The 11881-nt window shown below is 49.2% G+C and overlaps 2 protein-coding genes and 1 pseudogene across 4 annotated transcripts; 1 reads left to right on the top strand and 2 right to left on the bottom strand.

Moving 5' to 3' along the window:
• Positions 1-96: 96 nt before the first annotated feature.
• Positions 97-5135, bottom strand: LOC140618213 (protein shisa-like-1). 3 transcript variants are annotated; one of them, XM_072800341.1, is made up of 6 exons: positions 4591-5135; positions 1835-2012; positions 1373-1508; positions 1128-1290; positions 757-967; positions 97-256 (listed from the first exon to the last, which is right to left on the bottom strand). In XM_072800341.1, the coding sequence occupies exons 4-6, from the start codon at positions 1228-1230 to the stop codon at positions 97-99; spliced, it is 474 nt and encodes a 157-aa protein (XP_072656442.1). In that variant the 5' UTR covers positions 1231-1290; positions 1373-1508; positions 1835-2012; positions 4591-5135. The 3 variants fall into 3 exon arrangements, with proteins under 3 accessions (XP_072656442.1, XP_072656445.1, XP_072656451.1); XM_072800344.1 differs by lacking the exon at positions 1373-1508; XM_072800350.1 differs by lacking the exons at positions 1373-1508; positions 1835-2012 and having other exon boundaries at positions 4591-5134.
• Positions 2573-4265, top strand: HDDC3 (HD domain containing 3). The gene is made up of 4 exons (XM_072800329.1): positions 2573-2743; positions 3044-3099; positions 3211-3451; positions 3773-4265. Exons 1-4 carry the CDS (start codon positions 2632-2634, stop codon positions 3901-3903), a joined length of 540 nt encoding a protein of 179 aa, XP_072656430.1. The 5' UTR covers positions 2573-2631; the 3' UTR covers positions 3904-4265.
• A 6445-nt stretch (positions 5136-11580) lies between the features above and the next one.
• LOC140624155 (U6 spliceosomal RNA) lies at positions 11581-11672 on the bottom strand (annotated as a pseudogene).
• Between the last annotated feature and the right edge of the window lie 209 nt (positions 11673-11881).

The raw sequence follows: 11881 nt of genomic DNA on the forward strand, positions 1-11881 counted from the left end.
GGGCAAAGGCGAGAGGCGTCGGTGGGCGGGGCTCCGGTGGGCGGGGCTCCGGTGGGCGGGGCTCCGGTCCGCGGCACAGACCTGCAGTGGGCGCGCCTAGTCCGTTCTCACAGGGACCTGCAGGGGGCGCGCGGCGGAGGACGCCGAGGGCGGCCGGCCGGCGCCCCGACCGCAGCAGAAGTGCACGAGGTCGGCGGTCATCAGGGCCAGGAGCAGCACGGTATAGAGGCTCAGGGCGAGGAGCGGGCCCCTGCCCCTGTAGGAGAGGGGACAGTCTCAGGGTGCTGGTCCCAGCCGCATGCTCGCTGCTGCGGCTGTTGGTTACAGAGCCTCTGAGAGTCCGGAAGAACCTCGGGACACCCCTCTCCCCGGATAAATATAGGGTTAGCAAATAGAAATTCAGGAGGCTCACAGGTGCCGTGGAGCCATCCATACACAGATTCAGTTTTGAAAACCCCGATCATGATGGGTGTAATCCATGGACTACAAGATCCTCGCAGTTTGTCATCTGTCCCACCCCACCCCACCCCATCCCCACAGTGCATGCTGTGGCTCCCTGTTACCTGCCAACACAGCCCCCGACTTTCCCTTCACGCAACTGTTTGTAATTATGTATTCACGCGACTTTCTATTTGAGGCCGGCCCCTCCACCAGTCTGTACGCTACATGCCTCCCGCCCCAGAATTTAAAAAACAGAGTTCCAGATGCTGGAACACCTGTCAGTGTCCCAGGGGCTCTGGGGCTTCGAGTTCTCACCTGAGAATGGGTGGGGACGGAAGGGCGGACAGGTTGACCTGGTACAAGGCCTCAAATTCAGCCCGGGTGCAGCAGTAGCCCCCTGCAGCCTGCAGGTGGCAGCAGTAGGCTTCCTCCGGGGTGTCAGAGAGCCGAGGACAGAAGAAACCGGGGTAGTGGCGGCCATCAGCATCCCAGGTGGTCTGGCACAAGTGGGGGTGGTGGGCCAATGCTGGAGGGAGACAGGCAAGAATGGTCTACCCACACCCAACTCCAACCCTTCTAGAGAGTGAAAAGGGTCAGTCATCATCAAAAGGGCAAACTCCCTTCCTCCCCCCCAGCTCCCCAGGAAGGGACCTGAAGAGGGGTGCCGGCAGAGGGGAGTACTATACCTGAGAGAGAGGTCGGCTGAGCAGGTGTCACCCAGTTCTGGAGGAGCAACAGCCCTCCGGTCAGGCCAGTCAGCAACAGGCCCAGCCTCCTCTGAAAGGCCATGAGAGGTCATCTCCACCTCAGCCCGGGTCTCAGGAACCCCAATATCTCTCTAATCCATGGCTGCAGACAGTAAGGAAATAAAAATCAAAACCACAAGGCTCCTGGGCGCCATTAACACAAACCCAAAGCTTCTGTCACAGACCTCTAGAGAGAGAGATGAAAGTGACTGAGTTTTTGTCTTCTGTTGGAAAATGTGGGGACTGGGTCTCCCAGCTGCCTGAGGTTTTCTGAGCTGAACAGGAAAAGGTTCAGAAGACTAGAGAAGTTGAGCCATTAGCCTGGAGAAGAGACAAGCATGTAGAAACAGAGATGTTTCTCTCTCCCCACTCTCAATTTCCAGGCTGCTTTGGAAGCCCTGGGAATTCTAGTCATTACATTTCAGGCCCCAGGGAGCTCAGTTACAGCGTTTGGAGCTTCCCTCCCTAACTTCTGCATCGTGACAACCACAAAGACTCGCTGAAAAACAAGGGCAAGTCCTTCCATTGACCTTCCCCTTGAGCCCTTGTCTGCCTCAGCTACATAAAAGCTACCAATCTGATGGGAGCACTATACTTCGCAAACCGATTCACAGGAAAAGTTCTTCCGGGGTCTCCAGGTCTCTTACCCCTTAAGCCTCATAGATGCCATCTGCTGAGACAAGGAATTTCTCTAGAAGACCCAAGGCCCCCAGCCAGGAGTGTTCAGTGTTATCCTAGAGTCCATTGAGATCTGACAATGTCATCCTCCCAGGACAGCATGACAACAGTTATCATCTGAGGGGCCCCACAGCAGGTGCCTAGGGACTGAAGCAGGCACACTTACGGTACAAGAAAAAACACACAGAACCCGAGAACACAGAAGACCGTTCTTGCAGAAACATCACTGCTGCCTGAGAGTCTAAACCTGAAGCAATCAGGCAGGCTTCTAGTGTAGGCTTCACTTTCTAGAAGGTCGGACCCCAGGATCTTCTGGGCCCAAAGGTGAAGCTCCCATGCCAATACCAACCAGTCCCATCCCTGCAGGGAAAAACATTTTTAGAGCACTTTGAGAATTTTCAGAGGACTGACATTGAAGATTGTCTTTTTACGGGAGGAGAGGATCCTCCTGGCAGAGGTGGTCTTTGACCCCGGGAGGCTAGGTGAACTGCCCTTCCTCCAGGATACCATAGTCCCCTGTGCCTTCCAGCCCTGGATCCAGCACACTGGGAGAACACTGTCTTATTGCTTGTGTGTCTTCCTCCTTCCTCCTTCCAGGGGCTGCGATGCTGAGGCAGCTCCCCACACCAGCTGCTCTCTCCGCCGGGATATCCGCTCCAGAGAAATCTGTCAGACTCCACGGTCACTCCGGCCTCCGCGCGCGAGGGGGCGCTGTGGACGCTCCGCCTGGGCTTCCGCGACGTCTGTCGCCCGCCCCACCTGCGCGATGGGCTCCGAGGCCGCGCAGTTGGTGGAGGCTGCGGACTTCGCGGCTCGCAAGCACCGACTGCAGCGGCGGAAGGACCCCGAAGGGACCCCCTACATCAACCACCCTATCGGTGGGCGCACCGCCCCTGGAGCAGCCGCAGCGGCGTATAGGGGGTGGGGACCAGGAAGGGAACGCGGAGGGCCTCGGTCTCATTGAGCACCAGCCCTGTCCCAGGCTTTGTGCCGGGCGCTCGTTGTGTTTAAGCCTCACAACAACCCGGGGCGGCAGGCATGATTGTTCCTCTGCACCGCTGACACCCACAGAGAGTAAAGGTCATCTGGCTAGTGAGAGGTCACATCTGGCTCTGCAAAATCCACAACGCGCAGCCCGGGAACTCCCTGAGGTCTGACTTCCTGCTTTGCCCCGTCAGGTGTGGCTCGGATCCTGACCCATGAGGCGGGCATCACTGACATTGTGGTGTTACAGGTAACTCCCCTCGTTCTCTACTCGGAAGGTTAGGGTGGGCGTCAAGGGCCCCACTTAGCCCCGGGCACTCCTTGGCTGGCCCACAGGGCTGAGTGGAAGCCTGTGCCCCAGGCAGCCCTGCTCCACGACACAGTGGAGGACACAGACACCACCTTGGATGAGGTGGAGCTGCACTTTGGGACACAAGTGCGACGTTTGGTGGAGGAAGTAACGGATGACAAGACTCTGCCCAAGTTGGAGAGAAAGCGGCTGCAGGTGGAGCAGGCACCCCATAGCAGCCCCGCGGCTAAACTGGTGAAGCTGGCAGACAAGCTGTACAATCTGAGAGATCTGAATCGCTGCACCCCAGAGGGTACGCCCCCCCCCACACACACACCGCCCCTGCTCTGAGGGAAAAGGGAGGGATGTCCACCTTCTGGAGGCACAGGTTGGTTAGTTCCTGGGGGGGGGGGGGGGCGGCGGGAAGAGCCCGGGCATTCTTGTTGACTCCCCAAACTAATCCTACTAGACCACTCTGTTCTTTCACACCATAGAAGTGCAATAACGGGGTCAAGAGGGAAGTTTTCAGGACAGATCCCATCAGGAGCTCCTCTGGTGGCCCTGCCAGGAAGTGGGTACAATCCGGTGCTATCTTGGGTGCCATATGAGCAGTGTTATGTCCATTCTCGTGCAGGATGGTCTGAACGTCGGGTCCAGGAATACTTCGAGTGGGCAGCACACGTGGTGAAGGGGCTCCAGGGAACAAACCCGCCGCTGGAGGAGGCTCTAAAGCAGCTGTTTAAGGAGCGGGGACTGACACTCTGAGCAGGGCTGGGAGCCATCGGGGGCCGGGACCCCAACCTTGCCCTGGCCAGAAAGGACTCCTATTCTGGCCTTTCGGGGCCTCTCCATCTCCCACCCTGATTGGTTCCAGCCCAGGTTTCAGAGGCGAAAGGACACCTGTCTCTTCTCACTCTGAATGTGTTCTGCCTACTAAGCTGAGCCCTGGATTGTGGAAATCAGATGCAGCCCGTCCATTCCTCATGCACCCACTGCCCTTTCTCCAGACCTCTGGTCTCTTTGCTCTTCTGCACCGGCCAACTCCGGCCCCTCAGGGACTTGGGCTTCTGGAAACACTAGATCATAAGTCATTATGGAAAATAAAATGTTTTGGGTGAAGCTCTTAAGTTCTTGCTGCTCCTTTCCCAGCCTGCCGAGGGTGTGTGTGTGTGGGGGGGGGGGACTGGTAGGCGAGATACCTAGCCCCTCTGATGGCGTGCCCCCAGTGACAGGTCCCTCGGCTTGAGGGCCTCGGATCCCCCCGCCCCCCCACCACACCACCACTGAGCCTGGTTTCCTTATCAGTCAGATAGGCTATGTAATTACTAGGGTTAGACTCTGCGACGTCCCAGACGGAGCCCGCACATGGGTGCTCAGGAAATGGTAGTAGTCTTCCTCCATTAGAAAGTTGGGCGGGATGACACGTTTTGGAAAGGAACGCCACCTGCTTACCAGCAGCAAGAAACCAGGGCCGGTGTGGGTGGAGAGGGTACTGCGAGTTCTCCACACCCCAGACCGCTCCGGAAGCTCGCCGCGGCTCGCAGCCCAGCCCACATCTCCGCCCAATCACTCCGCGGTGCCTTCGGTTGCTGAGTGACACGAACCTCTGGGCGCCTCCGGAAGTGGCTCCGGAGCGGCCCCGCCTTCGGAGCCCTGTGGTGGGCGGGTTCGGGAAGACGCAGCCAGCCGCTAGGTGGTGTCCGTGTGCAGGGGTCGGCAGGTGACCGGAGCACCTGAGGCTTATTAGCCCCTTGGAATAGGCGCACCTGGGAATGAGCCAGTTGTCAGGTCACAGGCCATCTCGTGCTAGATTACGTGTTATCCACCCAAAGGCCCCAGTGCAGTTTCTGCAGAGAAAAATGGTCAGGGGCCACCAGAAGGTGGCCTTCCAAGAAGGAAATGAGTTTCAGAATGGGGCCAGGTACACGGATCAGGGAGTTCAAAGTTCAGTGTAATCCTCTTAAGGTAGGCCAGGATGGGGGGTATGTTTTGGAGAATTTTGATTTTAGTTTTTTTTAATAAACTGGGAGGTGATAGGATTACAGGGTTTTAAAAAACTTTATTCCTGGGATCCCTGGGTGGCGCAGCGGTTTGGCGCCTGCCTTTGGCCCGGGGCTGATCCTGGAGACCCGGGATCGAATCCCACATCGGGCTCCCGGTGCATGGAGCCTGCTTCTCACTCTGCCTGTGTCTCTGCCTCTCTGTCTCTCTCTGTGTGACTATCATGAATAAATAAATAAAAAAAAATCTTTAAAAAAAAAAAAACTTTATTCCTTACACTTATATATATTTACATAATAAATATTAATACATTTAATAGTATATTAGCAAGTATACCTTACATTTTAATATAGTATATTTGCTAATATACTATTAATGTGTATATAATATGCCTGCAGTTTTTTATATATATTTATGTAGTATTTAATTACCTAACAAAACATATAATACATCTGCAACTTATAAGTGGCCTAAAATTGAGGTTTCAGGACATTTAATAAAAATCTTGTTACAGGGATCCTTGGGTGGCTCAGCGGTTTGGCTCCTGCCTTTGGCCCAGGGCATGATCCTGGAGTCCCAGGATCTAATCCCGCGTCGGGCTCTGGGCATGGAGCCTGTTTCTCCCTCTGCCTGTGTCTCTGCCTCTCTCTCTCTCTCTCTCTCTCTCTCTGGGTCTATCATGAATAAATAAATAAATCTTAAAAAAAATCTTGTTACCGGGTGCTTGATTTTTTTTAAGATTTTGTTTTTATTTATTCATGATAGACATAGAGAGAGAGAGGCAGAGACACAGGCTGAGGGAGATGCAGGCTCCACAAAGGGAGCCCGACGTGGGACTTGATCCCTAGATCCCAGGACCGTGTCCTGGGCCAAAGACAGGCACCAAACTGCTGAGCCACCCAGGGAACCCGGGTATTTGATGTTTTACAAAAAAACCTCACAGGTGTTACTTCATCTGTTCTATATGATAACCAGACAAAGTAGTGCAGGGCAGGGATATTGTTCTCATTTTATAGACATGAAATGTGAAGCTCAGGGAGATGAGAAGACTTGTTAATGGTCAAACAGATGGAGAAGTGATGGAATGAGGACCACAGTTCCCCTCTCTTTTTTCAGACTATTGAACCTTAAAGTTTTTTTTATTTCCTTTTTTTTGGGGTTAAGATTTTATATATTTATTCGAGATAGCACAAGTGGGAGAAGGGACAGAGGGAGAGGCTGACTTCCTGTTGAGCAGGGCACACGATGCGGGGCTCGATCCCAGGATCCCAGGATCAAGAACTGAGCCGAAGGCAGACACTTGACCCACTCAGCCACCCAGATGTCCCTACTTTTTTTTTTTTTTTTTTTAAGATTCATTTATTTTGAGAGAGAAGGAGAGAGAGAACAAGCAGTAGGCGGAGAGGGAGAGAAAATCCCAAGCAGACTCCTTGCTGAGCACACAGCCAGATGCAGGGCTCAATCTCACAACCCTGAGATCATAACCTGAGTCAAAACCAAGAGTCAGCTGCTTAACCAACTGTACCACGTAGGCCCTAGGCCCTACTTATTTTTAAGTAATCCTGACACCTAACGTGGGGCTCAAACTCACCCCCAGATCAAGAGTCACTGGCTCCACCCACTGAACCAGCCTGGCATTCCCTACTGGCTTTTAAACCAGACAAAAGTGATCATAACAGGTCAGCTCCAACCACGAGTCATGGTAAAGATCAAGACTGAAGTGACTAGTGGAGCAGGATTATGAGTCTGAGGCCTCTCTACATAACCTGTTTGATTTGAGCCAATGTAGTAAATACTTGGGTTTTTTATAATTCAATATTTTTTAAAGATTTTTTTATTTGAGAGAGAGAGAATGAGGGGAGGGGGGCAGAAGGAGAGAATATTTAAGCAGACTCTCCAGTGAGACAGAGCCTGACTTGGGGCTCAGTCTCACAATCCATGCATGAGATAATGACCTGAGCTAACATCGAGTCAGACACTTAACTGACTGAGCAACCCAGGCGCCCTTAATTCAATATATATTTTTTAAAAATCAGAAACTTAAATGTGGGAAGTACAGAATAAGTAACTTTTTTCCCCTGAGCCATTTGAGATTACAGGCATACCTCCAAGATATTGCAGGTTCGGTTTCAGACCATGACAGTAAAAGCAATATCACAATAAAGCACATCAAATGAAAGTTCTAGTTTCCCAGTGTATATAAAAGTTATGTTTATACTGTAGTGTATTAAGTGTGCAATAGCATTGGGTCTTTAAAAAAACAGTGTACCTTAATTTAAAAAATACTTCGTTGCCAAAAAACCCCACTAATCATCATCTGAGCCTTCAGTGAGCTGTAATCCCTTTTGCTGGTGGAGGACTTTACCTTATTGATGATTGTTAAATTTCTTTTTTAATTTTATTTATTTATGATAGTCACAGAGAGAGAGAGAGAGGCAGAGACACAGGCAGAGGGAGAAGCAGGCTCCATGCACCGGGAGCCCGACGTGGGACTCGATCCCGGGTCTCCAGGATCGCGCCCTGGGCCAAAGGCAGGCGCCAAACCGCTGCGCCACCCAGGGATCCCTATTGATGATTGTTGACTGATCAGGGTGGTGGTTGCTGAAGGTGGGATAGCTGTGGCAGTTTCTTAGAATAAGTTTGCCACATCAATTGACTCTTTTCACTAATGATTTCTCTATAGTGGACAATGCTGTTTGATAGCATTTTACCCATAGTAGAACTTCTTAAAATTTTTTAAGTAGGTTCCATGCCTAGCATGGAGCCCAATGCCATTGTAGGGCTTAAATTCACAACCCTGAGATCAAGACCTAGGCTGAGATCAAGAGTTGGACAACTGAGCCACCCAGGTGCCCCTAGAACTTCTTTTAAATAATCTCTATACTCCATATGGGGCTCAAGTTTACAACCCTAAGATCAAAAGTCACATGTTCTACCAATTGAGCCACCCAGGCTCAGTAGAACTTTTTAAAATGAGAGTCAATCCAAGTTTATGTAATATTGTGAATCCTTTGCTGTCATTTTGACAATCTTCGTAATATCTTCACCAGTAGATCCCATCTCAAGAAACCACTTTGCTTATCCACAAGAAGCAGCTCCTCATCCATTCAAGTTTGATCTTGAGATTTTAGCACTTCAGTCTCATCTTCAGGTTCCACTTCGAATCCTAATTCTCTTGCTGTTTTCCACCACATCTGCAGTGACTTCCTCCATGGAAGTCTTGTGCCCCTCAAAGTCATCCATGAGGTTAAGAATCAACTTTTCCAAATTGAAATCCTGTTAATGTTGTTATTTTTATTTCTTACTGTGAGCCATGAATATTCTTAATGGCATCTAGAATGGTGAATCCTTTCCAGAATTATTGCCTTTGCTTTTGGTGTTGTAGCTATAGAATCATTGCCACAGTATCATGGAGATTTCCTCCTGTTTTCTTCTAAGAGTTTTATAGCTTTAGCTGTTACATTTGGGTCTTTGATCCATTTTAATTTTTGTATATGGTATAAGATAAGCTTCCAATTTCACTCTTTTATATGTGGATATCCAATTTTCCCCACACCATTTATTGAAAAGACTGTCCTTATAGTACCTATTTTGGAGTATTTTGTCATAAGTATGTATCACTCTCTTTTTTTTAAATTTTAAGTCATTTCTACACCTAACATGGGCCTTGAACTTGCAACCCTAAGATCGAGTTGCATGGTTTACTGACTGAGCCAGCCAGGCACCCCTGTAACTTTCTTTTTCTTTAGCAATGCTTTTGAGATTTATCCATGTCAATGCACATGGATGTTTAGTTCATTCCTTTAAACTATGTCATATTTCATTATTTGAATGGGCAGTATTTTCTTTATGCATTCCCTTTTAAAAAAATATTTAAGTAAGCTCTGCACCCGTCATAGGGTTGGAACTCACAACCCCAAGATCAAGAGTCCTATGCTCTACCAACTGAACCAGCCAGGCACCCCTATGCATTCCTCTTTTTCATAGGTTTTGTTTCCAGCTTTTTACCACACCACATAATGCTCCAGTGAACATCCTCATCCTCATCCATTTCTTTGTGCATATGAATCATGAGATGTGCTTTTATTTCTTCTGAACAAGCACCCCTGGAATAATATCTAAAATTATTGTGATCTAGAATTTTCATTCATGCTTTTTGAATTATAGTTTACAGTCAATACTTATTAGGGTTTATACACCCTGGATTTTTTTTCTTTCAGAAAAACACCTTTTTTCTTCCACTGAAGTTTTGTGCACTGCAAATTCTTAGCCTTCGCATGTTTGGAATGCCATTTCTCCCACTCTGAATAGCAGTGCAGCTAATACCAGATGGAGTTGGCAGTTATGTTCTTGCAGTCTGAATGTACTATTTCATGGACTCCAGGTATCTATTGATGCTAACTAGATGTCTGCTGTCATTTTGGTGGTCTTTTGGAATTTCTTTGTGGTTGATTTTTAGGGTTTTATTTGCAAATATATGTGGGTGAGGATTTTTTTTTCTTGAAATGTCCCTTTCTTGGAACTTGACAAGCACTTTTCCTTCCGAGGACTCCTATATATCTATCTTCATGTCTTTCTTTTTTTTTTTTTTTTTATGATAGTCACACAGAGAGAGAGAGAGAGAGAGAGAGGCAGAGACATAGGCAGAGGGAGAAGCAGGCTCCATGCACCGGGAGCCCGATGTGGGATTTGATCCCGGGTCTCCAGGATCGCGCCCTGGGCCAAAGGCAGGCGCCAAACCGCTGCGCCACCCAGGGATCCCTCTATCTTCATTTCTGAAGAATGCACCCACTTTCCTTTTGATGGTTTCCTCTTCCTTACTCACTGGTCTCTCCTAAACACACTACTAAACATTCTGTCCATGCTTCCAAGCCTATCTGCCATATTTCTTTTTCTTTTTTAAGATTTTACTTATTTGAGAGAGAGCACACACAAGTAGTGAGAGGGGCAGAGGGAGAGAGGGAGAATCTTAAGCAGGCTCCTCACTGAGCACAGAGCCCAACATGGAGCTTGATCCCAGGACCCTGAGATCACAACCTGAGCCGAAACCAAGAGTTGGATGCTCAATCAACTGAGCCATCCAGGTGCCCCTATCTGCCATATTTCTTAACCTCTCCTTTATAGTTTTCTTTTAGCTCCATGATGTGTTCAAGCGATTCCTCAGCTCTGTTTTCCAAATCTACAAGTGCCTGTATCGTCTGCACTAAATCCAGAGTTTCTCCCACACGTAGACTATACTTCAATGAAGTATTGTTTGGGGCTGCTTACATTGTCATGTTTTGGCTTGCAGCTTCTTTGCTTCCTTGTCCTATGCTCCCTGCTCGACCTGGCTCTGCCCTCTCGGCATTCCTCGGTTACTCCCAGTCACCTATGTGTCCCACATGGACTCTGACGACCCTGCACTGCTCTCCTTCCCAGCTCATTCGCTTGAGCTGTGCAGCTTCCCATCTGCTCAGGGCTGTCTCTGTTCTCTCCACTCTGGGTCATAGGACCACAGGCCTACGCTCTTGCCATTGTTAATATTTCACTTACCATTCCAAGACATCAGGAGTTGAGGAGGTAGTGGTACAAGGATGCTCATTGCTCTGGTCCTAGTGCAGGTCCCTAGGCATGCCGACAGGGAGACCTGCCACCTTTCCCCCTCCACTGCAAGAGCTCCTCCAGGCTTCCACACTCAAAGCTTTGTCTTAAATCTTCAACCCCATCACATTTCAAGTGCTGGCAAGTCCTCATGTCCATCTGCTCGGGTTTCTTGTGCCCACAGAAATCATGATCAGGTCAGGCTTCTTCTCAGGTAGGGAGATCCAAAGTCAGAACCCAGGATGGACAGAGACTCTTTGCAGATCCATTGGGTAACAACTCTTAAGAAGTCCTGAACTGATTTCCCACAGACCCTAAGTAAAACTGAGATTTGTTGCGAAGGATCTGGCCTCCTCCTCTATCACCTGTTCTTGCATGAGAACTGCCCTTAAAGTGTTGTACACATTTTTGTTAGTGAGAAGCAATGATATGTTTCAGAGAGCTCTATTTTGGTTGGAAAGCCTCATTCCTACTACCCAGACTGTGATGTTCCTCCTCTGTAGGTCCTGAGTGCAGTTAGCAGACCACTGTGATGGTGGGGTGGGTGGGTGAGCTTCAGCCTGGAGATGCTGTTCTTTCTACAGGCCTTGCTCTATGCCCACACCCTGGGGAGCTGAGTCAGTGCCTGGCTCAACCTGCACAGGAGAACCCGGTTCCTGCCCACTTGTCTATGGTTCCTTTTCTTCATGGGAAGGGGATAGTTCAAAGTGGATGGAGGGGTGCAGGAAGAGAATTCTACTTCCAGGGGTTGAAGTTGCTTCTGTGTCCTGTCCTGGTTTTTTTTTTTTTTTCAATTTTGATTTTTATTATTTTAAAAAGTATTTAAATTCAATTTGCCAACATATAATACCCAGTGTTCATAAAAATATGGAATGCTTCATGAATTTGTAGGTCATCCTTGTGCAGGGGCCATGCTAATCGTTCCAATTTTAGTATACATGCTGCGAAAGCGAGAACTCCTGTCCTGGTTCTAATTATGATTATAACCCTCAGAACTGAGGCTTCAGTGTCAGAGCTCCATGGTAAAGGGCTGCTGCTTGCCTTAAAATCATAGGCCCATTTCCAAATGAATGTGTGCAAAAGAATTGCTTGGAAGCTTGTTAAAAATGCTGATTCTCTGACTGCTACTCCAAGAAGTTGGTTCAGTAGGTTGGGCCCAGGA

Source organism: Canis lupus, chromosome 2 (assembly GCF_048164855.1).
Source record: "Canis lupus baileyi chromosome 2, mCanLup2.hap1, whole genome shotgun sequence".
Lineage (NCBI taxonomy): Eukaryota > Metazoa > Chordata > Mammalia > Carnivora > Canidae > Canis > Canis lupus.